Source organism: Terrapene carolina, unplaced genomic scaffold, assembly GCF_002925995.2.
Source record: "Terrapene carolina triunguis isolate 2854851 unplaced genomic scaffold, T_m_triunguis-2.0 Scaffold131, whole genome shotgun sequence".
Classification (NCBI taxonomy): Eukaryota; Metazoa; Chordata; order Testudines; family Emydidae; genus Terrapene; species Terrapene triunguis.
Window position 1 is genome coordinate 24548859 of NW_020664482.1, and position 14788 is coordinate 24563646.

Consider the following 14788-nt stretch of genomic DNA (forward strand, 5'->3'; position numbering starts at 1 on the left):
ACTGGAAGCATTTCAGAGAATGCTACCATGGGGGTCCTGGACTTTAATCTCTTACCTAGCAGCCTACATTTGGCCTCCAGGACCTCTCTCCTATCCTTACCTATGTCACTGGTGCCTACCACTACCACCTGCTCCTCCCTGATATCACACATAATTCTGTCTAGATGTCTTGAACAAGGGGAAGCGGAGAGGACATGCTTGCATCAAAAATACTGACGATTCAGAAACAGAATGGAATAACTGATGTTTTGATTATTACACAAGAAATTAAACAAAAGGCATCTGAACATCTGGGCTGTAAAAAACCAAGAACAAACATTCTTGGCCCACCTCTAGAAGTACTCAAAGTTGCAATGCGACTCTCATGGGGAATTTTAACTACACAGATAGCTGTTTGTGATCTTCAACAGCCAAACATTCTTGAAATGTGCTTAAGGTACAAAAGACTACTTTGTACTCCAGAGACTCCAGCCACAGAAGAAACCACCCAGATCAATGCTGATAAGGAAGAACCAATTGAGAATAATACACAAGATTGATATCAATGACTGTGAGCCACTTACATCACCACAGGAAAGAATGGATACCCCTGCATTGCTTCATTTTGTGTATTAATTTTTCAGGATAGCAAATCTGGGGTAAGTTAAACAATTTAGTGAGAGATGTGATAGGAAGTAGTATTGAAATGTGAAAGTGCAGAATATTGGGATATCTTAGGACATCATTAAAGTAGAGACTACAATTTGTCTGAAAAAAAGAAGAATGACCCTAGTGGCTTCATGAGGGGTTGGTTTAAAATTTGGAAGAAAAAAAAACAAAACACCACATATAGGAAATAGAAACAAGTGGAGGCAACTGAACTAGAATACAAAATTAGTTAAGTCTTATAGGGGAAAAGATTAGGGAAGCATAAAAGAAGGATGTGTTCATGGTAGCTAAAAGAATTAAGAAAAGTAAGATGTTTACAGATTAACTATTGATTAAAAACAGGTAGATAAATTCCTGGGAAAATGTTAACATAATGAGTTTTTCTGGACGAACCACATCCTAATATGCTAAAGAAGCTGATTAAAATCTTTGTGAGCCAATGCAAGAGAAGATAAGGCACATTAATTACATTTACGATTGATAGTAAATTGAGAAGAGCTGTAAACACCAGTGAGGACAAATATACAACACACAAGTACTTAAGACATTCAAATATAAGGGAGAAGGCAAGAGATTTAATCTGGGGAAAGGCAGCTAATACTTCTAGAACAATATAATCCCAAACTCAAGTATTTGAGGGATAAGGAAAAACTTGGAAAGTAGCAAAGGCTGAAAGAGGCCTGCATCAGACCAAGAACTTTCTGACTCTGTTCAACACCAAGCACAATTCCTCCAAAAATCACTACACTAAAAATAAATAGATAGGGTGAAAGCGGAAAGCAAATTAAACAAATACTTCTAAAGCTAAAAGAGACATTACAGACTGAAAAGATTCAGTACATTGAAAATTATCCAAATTGTAATCTATCACTTTAAAGGCTATGGGGTTTTTCCTAGCCTCACTTGCAGACTCTGGGATCTGTAGAAAAGTGTGATCCGGGCTTAGCAGTCAGTTTTGCAGGCAACCTGGCCTCGAGCAAGGTGGGGTGAGTCATGTCTCTTTGCCTAATGGAGCAGCCTGCTTTGCCCTGTCTGCTTTTGGTTACTGTGTGTTCTCGTTCTGGATCCTAAGGATGAAAACAGCATTATGTATGTTGGAACCTTCCAACGAGAATATTCGATGTTTCTATCTCACTTCTCTGAGAGCAGGCCATGAACATAACAAAAGGACATCTCTAGTCCATCTCCCTACAAATGCATGTGACAACAAACAAAGCCAATGCATTTTTGGGCTGTATCCACAAAGACATTGCATCATGGGACAGAGCTAGTATTTCCTCTCTCTATACAGCTTTGGTGCCAATACACCTGAATTAGTACACTTATTTCTGGGCACCTCATTACCAGAGATTTCCAAATTGGAGCAAGTTCAGAGGAGCAGAAAAAATCATTAAGACCTGGAGTAAGTTAGTAAGATAAAAACTAAAACTGAAAAGCTGTCCTGGTGTTTACTGGAGGAGGAAACCATAAGGGTCTACAAATATTTGAAGGGTGTAAACACCGGAGAGGAAATTATTTAGGGTGACACAGGGGTGCAAGTAGGTGAGGTGGGCTGGAGTTAACAAGACACAATTTAGGCTGAATATAAAAGTTCCTGAGAGTGAGATCTCTTATGCTGCGGAATATAGTCTCCCAAACCAAGTGGTGTAATCAATGTGTAATAGTAAACCAAAGCACTAGTACTTGCCTTAGGCTCCTGCTGCAGAATCTAACCCCTCTGCTGGCTTACCAAAATGGTTTACCAAACGTTTGCATGGCAGGGGCTGTTTGCTAATCTATTATTTGGGACCTCAGCAGTAAAAATGTTATTCAGAGTCAGCTGCTGCACAGCTAGAACCAAGATGGCCATGCCCTGCTACAGCATCCTCTGGATCCTGCACTTCCCTCCACAACTGACAGATTCCCTGTCTGGATTCTCTTACAAGTAAAAGACAGGAGTTAATCACGACTGGATTACAGGTCCTACCTTCCAGTTACAATGGAGAAAGGGGCTGGGACAGGGGAAACTAGCAAATGCCACAAGCAAATCTGCACCCATATCTTTCATTCTGCTGTTAGATGGTGTGAGTGGTGTATGCTTTACTGTAGGGCATGGCCTTTTGAGGAATTTTCTCCTCCTTCAGAGCCAAACCACCTACCATAATCCCCACACAGGACCCCAAGGAGGTCCCCTTCTTTCATTCCTACTTCCTGGTGTATCTCAGCACTGGGGCCTCTATCCCCACTGGCCACATGGAGGCGTGTTAGAACGGATGTGTTTCTTGTCTGTGCATCCTCCACCAGAAGGGATGGGAGGGGGAAAAAAATCACAGCTACCGAGGCCACACCCTTCAACTCTTCCCAAAAAGCCACCAGCTAGAAGAGTTGACCCATGACTAGAGGAGTAAGAACAGCTTCCACTCATACATTACTGCCCTGTGGAAACTAGGGTGATTTTGCATGGAGGGGACAGGACACAAGACGACAAAGGACTTCCTGCCAAGGTAGCTTCCCACACCTACACCAATTGTTGGGAACTTGCCATTTGTTTGCAGGTGTTGAAGAGCTGCATGCCCCTTTTCCACCCCCCAACAGAAATCCAACATCCCATAAACTCGAGCCCCCGACATGCAGAAGTGTTGTGCCATCTGCTTACTGAAGCACTCACAGAACGGTGGTGAAGTACTGGAATGCGTTACCTAGGGAGGTGGTGGAATCTCCTTCCTTGGAGGTTTTTAAGGCCCGGCTTGACAAAGCCCTGGCTGGGATGATTTAGTGGGAATTGGTCCTGCTTTGAGCAGGGGGTTGGACTAGATGACCTCCTGAGGTCCCTTCCAACCCTGATATTCTATGATTCTAACAAAGTGGGAATTAAAAAAAACAACCCTGGTTCATGTTTGTTCTCAAGGCTCCAGTGCTATAGGCTGGGCCCAAGATGCTCAGCTCAAGGTGCTGCTCTCCTGTTGCAGCCCCAAGGAGACTTTGGCCAAAGTGTGGACACACAGACGAGGGTTCTCATGCCTTATTCTTTCAGAAAAGGATTGGGAGAGGAATCTTCTTCTCTGCCTAACCCTTAGAGAAAAGATGCTTTTAATGAAAGCCTTAAAATGGTATTCGAGAGCTTGGCGCTGGGAGTCCAAGGGGATGGAGAGAGGTTATGTTAGCTTTCAAAGGCCTTTTTGATTGCTAAGCAGTCTAAGCTCAGGGCTAGGCAGAGCCCCCAGATGATGAAAGTGGCCCTAAACGAAGCTTGGCATATCCAATGCGGCTGTGAGGGGGGAAAAGAAGGGGGAGCAGCCACTGAATGAGGATGAACCCCAGGAAGCTATCTCGCTCCAATGGCGAGGATTTTCCAGCTGGCCTTGGGAAGCCAGTGCCTGGGCAGCCCACGTCATGCTGCTGTCCATGCTCCTTTCCGTTTGAACACAGCTTCCCTAAGGCTTAAAGCCGCCAGTAAATGAAAAGGAAGAAAAAACCTTTTGTGTCAAGGCAAGTTTGAAAGAAAAAAAAAAAATGAGAACATGTGGGTGGTCTGCATGGGAGACTTTTGACTTTGTTTTTTTGGCTATTTTATTCCTTGGCAGAGTGAGTTCCTGGGGTTTCTCGGCAGAAGGTACAGCCAGATCACAGGAGCATCTTCAGCCCACCCAGGGGCCAAAGGTCAGTTCACAGCAGACACAATCCTGGAGCCGAGGAGGCTGCTTCAAAGAGTGGAGAAGTCAAGAGAAATTAAAGTCAGAAATGGTCTTAGGGCCAGAGGGGGTGTCAGGCTTAGGGTTCTCCCAGATTCCTTAACTCCCCTGTTAGGGGCCCTTGGAGCGGGGGAAATAGCATATTAAGCGAAGGCCCTTTAAACAGGATTCTGAGGCACTGGCAAAATCTCACTTCCACTGAGAAGCAAAGCCCCGATTCCCACGCTCCCCAACATTCCTCTATTGCAAGAAAGCTCTTGTTTCAGATGCGAGTTACTGGGATATGCAACAACAGATCAAGAAGCCAGGAAGCTATATTTACCACTTGAACTTACAGGTAAAGCCTGATTTTATAAAGGTCTCTGAGGCCATCCCAGACATTGGTAAAAAGCGGGATATGACAGTTTTTTCTTTGATACATAATTCAAATTTTGTGTAACAGACTCCAGTTAGGTCAAAATTAAATCAGTTTAACACCTTGAGCCTAATTCCTGACTGATGTATGTGCTCAGATTATGAAAACAGCAGACTGTACGATAGCAACAGGTGATGCAACAGGTCAGGATTGAGGGATACTGGCAGAGCTGCAGAGGGGCCCAGGTCTGTAAGAACTGGAGTGATACAGATGTGTTGGCAGAGCCAAGGCGGATCCTGCCTGCATGATGGCAGACAAGCTCAAAGTCATTCCTCCTTCATGAACAGTGTTTATATTTTGCAGCACACTTTTCCATCACCGTTTGTGGAAAAAAAGCCATTTAGAGCTAAAGGCAAAAGATTTAAGCAACGCGCTTCTGTGATATGAAACACCAAGTACAATTTCTTGAATTTGTGAAAGCCAGAAGCTCAAAAATCTTTGTTTTCCTCCCCCAAAAAGGAGAGGGAAAAAATATATGACCCATCCCCACTCTCTGGTTTCCTCTCATTAATCAAGAGCAAGAGCATTTTCCTTTGAGAGTTTGGAAAGGATCAGTAGCAGAGAATGGAAATCAAAGCATTTATTAATTCCGATTCTGGGAGTACAAGATGTTAAGCTAGTGCAGTGCTTCCCAAACTAAGACATGGCTCCCTGGGGCAGCCACGAGCATCTCAGAAAAAATGCCATCAATATGCTGTTTGTTTTTTTCTAATTAAGAGTATTAAAACTAGGCTTAAAAATCACCTGTGTCTTACCTGTGGGTCTGCGTCTTATGCTGCTGCTGGCACTGGGAACCTCTCTGCAGTCTCTGCCCCTGCAGGGGGCCTTCAGCAGGAAGACTTCCTGCTGGGGGAAGCAGCTGGTGGGAAATCTCTGTACTGAAAGCTCCCTGCTAAAGCAGAGGACACAGGGAGGCTCCTGGGCCCAGCAGCAGCAGCACCACCTGCTCTAGCAGATAGGGGAAGGAGGCTTAGGGAGAGACAGTGCATCTTATCTTTATAATAGAACAATTTTTACCAAGTGCTAAGCCTACAGGTAACAAACGATTGACTGCAGAGGATTTTAATTAAGTTAAACAGAAAAGGAAAAAAAAATAGACAGCACAATGATAGCTGTGTTATGTTTGGATTTTCGCTTCTCAGTATTATGGCAAAAAGTCTATAACCACAATGTGTCATTTCTTTTCAAGGGTTAGTGAAAGAAAGTACGAGGCCAGAGAAATTAAGAGACATTTAGGGTACGTCTTCACTACCCGCCGTATCGGCGGGTAGCAATCGATTTATCCGGGATCGATATATCGTGTCTCATTAAGACACGAAATATCGATCCCCGAACACTCACCGTCGACTCCGGAACTCCACCAGAGCGAGCGGCGGTAGCGCAGTCGACGGGGGAGCTGCGGCCATCGATCCCGCACCGTCTGGACCCCAGGTAATTCGATCCAAGATACTTCGACTTCAGCTACGCTATTCGCGTAGCTGAAGTTGCGTATCTTGGATCGATCCCCCCCCAGTGTAGACAAGCCCTTAGAAACCAAACATCCAGAATTCGTAAATAAGAACTGCAGTGTTTTCCTTCAGAAAGGAAAAGAATTAAAGCAGCAAAAAAAAAAAAAAAAAAAAAAGAAGTCGTCAGATCTGAAGAAGCAACTGTTCTTTTGTTCTTTAAAAGCATCTTACACAGTGGCCTTGCGAATTGCAAAATACAAATAAGTACACTCTATCTGCGAGACCCATCTACTTCCATCACCAACAGACATGTAAAATTATGACTGGGTAAGAAGCAACAATGGCACTAAAAACCATTCCTGTGTCAAATAATAATTCCATTGATGCACTGATGACCTTGCAGAAAATGCCCAGGACCAGCTGATAGAGTAAGTTAAGAAAAGTAAATATTTTGCACTGAACCTTAATGAATCCATAGACTCAGCCAACATGGCTTAGCTTCTGCGTTATGTGAGATTTGTCAAAGCAGGTACAATAGCTTTAAAATGTTTATTTTGCAAAGAAAGGCCAGCTGAAACACTGGTTGGGAAATATTAAAGATCTTCAAATTTGTAGTGGATGAAGGTCTTAACTATGCCACGTCTGTGGGCAGCTGTGACCAGAAAGAACAGTGAGGTTGCAGCGTGAGTAAAGAAGTGGCACCAGCAGCAATTTGGACATACTGCATGACTCATCACCAAGCTTTGGCATCAAAGAAGCTGCGGTTTGAAGTACACAAAGCCCTCAACATTGTTATAAAAATAGGGTGACCAGATGTCCCGATTTTATAGGGACAGTCCCGATTTTTTGGGTCTTTTTTCTTATATAGGCTCCTATTATCCCCCACCCCCGTCCCGATTTTTCACACTTGCTGTCTGGTCACCCTATATAAAAACTGTCAATTTTGTAAAATCCTGGGCACAGAATATGTTTTAACATGCTGTGCAAAGAGATGGACTCTGACCACACTCAGCTTTTGTTTCACAGTGAAGTCAGATGGTTGTCACATGGAAAAGTGTTACAAGGCGCCTTTGACTTGCATAACAAAAATCAGGATTTTCCTCCTAGGGAAAACAAGCTTTGAAGGTTACTTGTGAAGTGTGGACTTCAGGATGATGCGAGCTGGTGGACTTGACTGGCAAACCTAACATGTTCAGGTCGGAATACAAACATATTAGATATCAAAGAGAAAAATCAGGGGATTAACGAAGAAATGTTGTTTCTGGAGATGCCACATTGAAAAACGAGTTACTAAGATGTTTTCACTGTTATCAGACTTTTAAAAAAGAACAAGGTGAAAGTGATCAAAATGCTATTAAAGGCCAAATATTAAACTAATTTGCTTGGATTGTACTCCCATTTTGCTGAATATTTTCCTGGAGTTGAACATGAACCTTCAGATGCCAATTGGATTTGAAAACCATTCTTGGTAACAGCTGATTCCATTTCAAGATCAAGTATTTTGGCTCAAGTAAATCTTAGAATTACCAAATGATCACACATGGAAGACCACATTTTCAAATTTAACAAACCAGGAATTCTGAATTTACGTTAAAGGAGAGTAAGACGAACTCAGTGATAAATCCATGAAGTGCTGCTTTCATTCACTTCCAGTTATCTCTGAGAGTCTCTACTTTCAGCAACAATTTCTGTGAAAGCGAAACTCAGAAATCATTTAAACTTGGAAAACGACTTATATCTGGCACCATTAAGAGATTCAACCAAACACTGCTCTACTGTGCAGTTCAAGACAGGCCTATTCTTTTCACTAAAAATTTTAAGCTGTGCCTGAACATGCCAAACAATTCATATTTTCAAATTATAGTTTTAGACACCTGGATTATATAATTAAATTGTATATAGTTGAATAAAGTTGAAAAAATCACCAGAACTCTAATGTCCCTCTTGAATCTACTGTCCTGAACACTTGGATCTAATGTCCCAAGTCAGTTAAGAAAACAGCATTGGTTCTGGGGAGCTATCACGTTTTAAAATATCTGTAAAGGAACTGCAGTACTAAAAAGTTTGGGAAACATTGAGCAGTGATTCTCAAACTTTTGTACTGGTGACACGTCACATAGCAGGCCTCTGAGTGCGACCCTCCCCTTAAATATATTAAAAAAGTGTTTTTAATTTATAACACTTTTATAAATGCTGGAGGCAAAGCGGGGTTTGGGTTGGAGGCTGACAGCTCATGACCCACCATGTAAGAACCTCACGACCCTCTGGGGGGTTCCGACCCCCAGTTTGAGAACCCCTGAGCTAGAAGGGCTTGTTCTGGTGCATGAATTGTCATCAGTCTTTCCCCCCCGCACATCCCCTCCCCAGTTACAGAGGTCGGTGGGTTTCTTGCTCAGAACTGCTCAAGTCAGCTCTGGTACAAGAATCCCTGATGTCCCATGGGGTGTAACACAGAGGCCCCGGTTGGGACCCCTGCTTTCAATCCTCATTAGTTTGAAGAGTCGACTTCTGCTTGAACTTGACCTGCAGTGACCCTTAACATGGAAAAACCAGTGACCGAGTGCTTCAAGATGTTTGCCCGGGATATGAAAGGCTGACTCGTTCCTTTGCATTTAGCCCCCTCAACTCCCCCCTCTTTTGCCCACTGCAGGGAAACTTGCAGCTCAATCAGATCTTCCTTTGGCTGAGAAGCTGTGGAAAGGACTGAGGTGTGACCTAGCTGAGATTGACAGCTGCCATGCTGGAGAGGGCAATCTGTGTTTGGGCCCTTGATAGCATGCAGCAGCAATGGCTGGCTGCACATGATGGGGGCCCCAGGAATGAGCTTCCGATTCTCCATTCAAGGTTCTAACAACATCCTGCAGAAGCAAGTGGTGGTTGGGAATTAAGAAGCATGTGAATAAAGCATGTGCATGTGTGATTGGGTGGGTAGGGGAGTTAACTCAGGGTGAGACAATGGAACCACAATCCCAGCTTAGAACCTGCAACTGTGAGTGAAGATGAAGATTAGTCTGGGAGTCAAGTGGCAGGCTACTTTGCTGTTGGAAAAATTAGGAAGGACAACTCTCAATGCTGCCACCCCCATACCAAGAACACCCTGTTTTAAAGCTGTTTCTATCATTGTTGCCAAAACCCCTTGACTCCTCTTGGCACCCTTATAACAATGGAAAAGGGGTGGGAGAAACTGAGTCTCATCACTGACTCCCAAACCTTAGGCCTCACCAAACAAGTGTGGTGCTGAGCTGGGAGACATCAGCTGATCTACCCAAGAATGCGGGGTGGCAGGAGTAGATTCTTTGACTCCCCATTCTCAGGAGAGATTGAGGAAGGCAGGTCAAAAAAAAACTGGTAACGCTGACTTGCCAACATCTGGTTTCTTCTACCCCTAACTTTGAACTGTTCTTGAAAATTAAACCATAATGAGCTGGTTGTAGATGAGTTGTTTCAGGCCCTCCCAGCACAAACCATGGCTGCAAAGACATCACACTCTGCACATTCAGATGACCAGTTCAGTTTCTGCTTGCTAGTCACATCAACAGTGTCAACTTTCTGTAAGTTCCAACACCAGCCTCTGCTCCCACCAAGAATTAGAGATGGGCCCAAGCCAAAGTCTAGATTCATACAGTCCCAAAAGTGGGTTTGTCTGAAAATCTGTATCTGGCTCTGAATCTTGTAACCTGAGCCCATCTCTACTGCTCTCTGGGCACCAGGTTCTGTTCAGTTTAACCCAAAGCAAATGCAGACACTCCAGGAAGATTTGGATCTGGCTAGCTAAGATGAGCAGCACAGCCCCACAAAGAGCCTGTAAGCACCTACCACAAAGGCAGTCACTGTAACCAGGCAATTGCTGTACTTGTAGCATACAGTTAATGTTGCTTGGTAGACTCCGTCCCCACCCAACTGCCAAGATGAGATATGTGGGCTAGAATAGATTGCTGAATAAGATGTGCCCAATTACATGTCTCTGAGCTCGACTCTGGCACCGCAGGCTGACCTTTGGTCCAGGCTGCTGATTGGCAAGTTAGCAGCATGTGACAGCAAGCAAGCGAACGGGGAGCCAACGATGCATGAGGTGACAGATGAGTTGTGGCGGGGCCGCTGTGCCCTTTTCCTGCTTTCTTGCTATTGGGTTATAGTGCACTGCGCCAAGTCGAGTGGAAACAGCAAGGTTCAGGAGAATCCACAGGAGAAAAGAAAGAGAAGCCTAGCTAACAGAATCCAGACACAGCACACTGAACCCCCAACATGACCAAACTGACTGCAGGAGATGAGGTGATTGCAGTGCCCTTGCATACAAAAAAAAAAGGTCAACATATGGAAAGAAACCCTCCCCTTCTTCAGGGCAGATCAAAAGGAGTCCTAGCTATACAGGGGTAGGGGCGTCTCCTTCTTCTAACAGCAATGAAGAGGCATGATCAGACGGGCACATCCAACATGGTCACTTTCCTGTGTCTGCGAGGACCTCCAGGCTTTGGAGAACCTCAGTCCTTCCCCCTCGTCATTTTTTATGAAGCAATGAAACAATGTCAAAACTAAGGCAGTACCAGTAATGTTGCAAATATGTTTTGTTTAAATGCCAAGATCCTTTGTCAAGGGCTGCTTCTCCAGGCAACTCTGTGGTCAATTTCACAAGGGCAGCTCCAAGCAGCCAACGTGCTTAATTTTAACTTCTGTCCAGAAGGGAAACTGAACAGCTATTTCCTACACTGGGCCAATTTCTCACTGTTACCCTGAGATCCATTAACTACAAAGTTCTTCCTACTTCCAGAACAAGCCCTTAAAAAAGGTCTCACATACTGACCTCTTTCCTGCCCCACAGAGATCACTGAACACACATGCTCCAAGGAGGCTGCAAAGAAGTCACTGAACATGGCTCTTTCCCCTACCTGGTCCATTTGGAATTTGAGAAAATACTCCCTGCCCCTTTAACTAAACAAGAGTATGTTGTGGTTTTTTTGAGGGGGGTGGAGGGAAGATGAGGGGTACTTAATCACACAGCACACTGGCAGGATAAGAACCATACACCAACCCAAGAGGCAGCTTACATTCCACTCCTCACCACTGTTCCCCTTCCCCTTGATCCCCCACAGGACAGGATCAAGGAGAGTTTCCATATGTGCCAGCCATGAGCAGGGCCCAAATCAGAAACACATCCCTATGTGCTAAACCTGTCTGTAAGCCTCCTCTTGATCCTCTAAGCAAGACAATGAAGTATTCCCTCTTGTGGTGAAGCGAAGACATGCCCTAGTATTGGCCCAGACAGCTACTAAAAGGGAGTTTAATGGGGGAACAAACATCAGGACATTGAAAGGCTTTGGAAGTACACGGAAAGACAGCTGTAAGCTGGGCTAATGAGGAAGAGGAGGAGGAGGACTCACATGTGATGAAGTAGTCCTGCTGCCTCTGGAACTCCAGGCCCATGTAGTTGGGGCTGAACTCCTGGAACTTGATGGTGAAGCGGATCTCCTTCTCTGGCCGGTTGCAAGTCACCAGCACATTGGGATCCATGACAGTGCTGCAGGACTCTGCCTGCTCCCGCTTCACCAGGTACAGCTTGTAGTATTCATAAGGTCTGGAAAGCTCCGCCTTGGGACAGATAATGTCCAGTTTGTCCCCGATCTCCGGGTAGATGACCAGCCCTTTACCAGCCATAAATCTAGAGAGGAAAGAGAGTAAGAGATTAGATTCATGTGCCCTATTTGGATGCAGCTGAGCGGGGAAGCTCCACATTGTGCACCAGGGCAGCTACAAGTTTCTGCTTGGCTGGGGCAATGTTCACAAATTTCATCCTGACCAGAACTGTGTCCCCCTCCCTCCTGGAGGGAAACCTAGAGCTTGCCCCAGGTGGAACTCCCACCATTTCCACGCCACAAAACATTTTTTATGATGAAACGCGTTTTCCTTCTCATGACAAATGCCTGCAGTGAGGGTGGCAAGTGCCGTTGTCTGAAGGTTCCCTTCCACCCCCACATTCAGACGCGTATCCCCAATGCCAGGGTTACTGCCGGTTTGCTATCTACAGTACATTATCCAGGGCTCGTGCCAGTCTATTTTTAAATGGAGACTCATTCTCCTCACTCTAACCTTCCTGAACAGTCAGCCTCACACAGCTGCCAGGGAGAAGTCTCAATCTCTCGCCACTCCCAAATCTCGAAATGCCACAATATGGGTAGCACAGTGGTTAGCCTATGAGAGAACTACGTGGTTGCTGCTGGGACCACTTGCTCTCTTCATGGAGTGGAGTACTGTAAAGACGGTGCTCTTTGCGCCCAGGAGCAGAACACAGAGAGCCTGCTGGGTGAAGGGAAGAGTACCTTGTCCAGATTTCCATGACTGGGAAGGTGTGGTTCTGCCACCGGGTTTCATTTAGAGGAGGAGGATTAACTTGGGGGGGGGGGGGGGCATGAGAACTGGTGAGTGTGAAGAGCTCCCTCTCACACCCTCACTGTGAACGGAATTTTTATTGCTGAATAAGGAAGGGAAGAAGAGCTCTAATTCAGCAGGGTGCCTTCTGCCAACACACAAGAGTTGCCTCAAAGTCCTAAACTCGGCAGTATGCCCAAGGGAGGATTGGACAGAAAATGGCAAGGAGGGGTAAAAGCTATTCAGGGCTGGAAGGCAGGCCATTACTAAGCAAAAGGAAGGAAGGCAATGTGGCTAACACTCAGGCTCCATTATTACAGAGCAATTACTCAGCTGAATTTTAAACAGCAATTAAAGAATTGGGGCAGCAGAGAGGGGAGGGGCAGAACATCTACTTAGCATAATCTCTTCTTGATGGAAGATAACCTAGGAATATATATTAACCCAAAATTTTCTCTGCTGTGCAGCCATGACTCCACTGATGTAATCTGGGTGCTCTGAGAATTGGATGGAGCTCCCAGATGGGCTACACCTCCATTCATTTCTCCTGCCCCTCCCAGATTTAATCAATTCCTTCCCCCACCAAATTGCTAACCAGAAGACATCACTCTGAGTATATGCCCAGATTCTATTCTCCCCTCCTCCATCCCAAAGAGATTTGCACAAGTCAAAACTACAGGCGTCAAAGAAACAAGATCAGACATACAAGATCAACCTGCTCTGTGGCTCTCAAACAAGTCTCAGCAAGAAGCCAAAGGGCTGAAGCCAGAGCCAGCAGCCTGGCCTTCAAAATTCCCATCGCATGAGCTCCACAGAGAGGATTTACAGGCCAAGTTTAGAGGAGGCAGGCAGGCAAGGTGGAGTCTGAGCCCACACACTCTTGGCAAAGATTCCAAGTTACATTCCAGCTGCAGTTAAGGCAAAAAGACAGCCAAAAAAGATCTCACCTGCATCTATTGCTTCAGAGACCAGAGTAGCCCTGATTCTAATTGCCATAGCCCTGATTCTAATTGCCATTGCCCTTCCCCCCACCACCACCTCAACTAGCCCAACAAGACAGGGTGAGGCTATGGGGCAGCAGGGACATTTACTTTTGATAAGAGCCACTCCCTGTTCTAGAATTTGATTCAGATAATTTGCATTGTATCTGTATCTGCCCAAACTCTTCCCAGCAGCTAGAGCTCAGCTGGAACTTAAACCTCAGTAGCTAACAAGTTCCCAGTAGCTTAACTATAGGGCCCCCATCAGGCCTTGCCCATGGGAAGTCAGCCACCCACTGGAACTCTGACTGGGCAGGTTATCTCACCTGTCGGATTCCAATACCAATAGCACATATCAGTTTAGCTGACGCACTTTTACCATGTAAGCTGTGGGGAAGTAATGAAATCTAGTAAAAGCTACGACTCCTAGAACAAAAGATACACAGTAAGCTTAAAAGGGCAAGAAACTTAACACCTAAGTGACTGAGCTCTGTCGCTGTAAACTGCAAATAATGAGAAGAAAAGAAGGTGGGGAAAATGACTATTGCACTAGAGTTTCCAGCGCCTCACAAGGCATGAAGTGAATGATGCAGCTGTGTTCCAATTCATCAGAGCTGCTAGCAGGTAAGCTAGATCTGGCACTCAGAGGGGTCACCTCACAGCTATGCCACTTGTCTGCTAGCCAGAATGCTTTTCCCAAGGTGCTGCAAGTGATAAAGGCTTGCCCACCCACCATCTGAGCTCTGAGGCAATCCCCTGAACATGCTTACATCTTGTACAGAACTGCCCCCTCTTTACCCACCCTGTGACAGGCCACAGGTGTGCACATTTGGTCCAACAAGTAAACACTTGTACACACACAGGTTTCCACCCCAGGAGGAAGCAGGATCTAACATCCACCTCTCCAAAGCTAGTCTGACTCACGCATTTTCTGGTGAGATAACTCCAAGTGACTCAAATTCCCTGCTTCAGCCTCTGCCGGCTCCTTCCTAACCAAAAATATTCCAAACAGGAAGCTACAGACAAAGCAAAGCAGACATCTTCAGGTTTTGGGGCAAAGGAGGACGAACGCTACATATTTCCCACCTCAGTGGGACCCCAGCATAACTCTTTCTCCAGAGGGGTCTTTACAGTGACACAAAGCTCCTCAACAATACCTTATCTACCCAAATGGCACCATGCAATAACCATATAATTATGATTAAGGTATAACAGGGTGTGGTCTCAAATAAGATTAAACTGAGTTATGAAGACATTATCTTT

General features: G+C 45.1%; 1 protein-coding gene across 1 annotated transcript in view; it reads right to left on the reverse strand.

The window, feature by feature from the left end:
• The window catches only part of EFNB1 (ephrin B1), a 115350-nt gene that overhangs the window by 34935 nt on the left and 65627 nt on the right, over positions 1-14788 (reverse strand). Inside the window, exon 2 of the mRNA XM_024201306.3 lies at positions 11561-11838. Coding sequence (XP_024057074.1) covers positions 11561-11838 — 278 coding nt within the window. The remainder of the gene's footprint in view (positions 1-11560; positions 11839-14788) is intronic.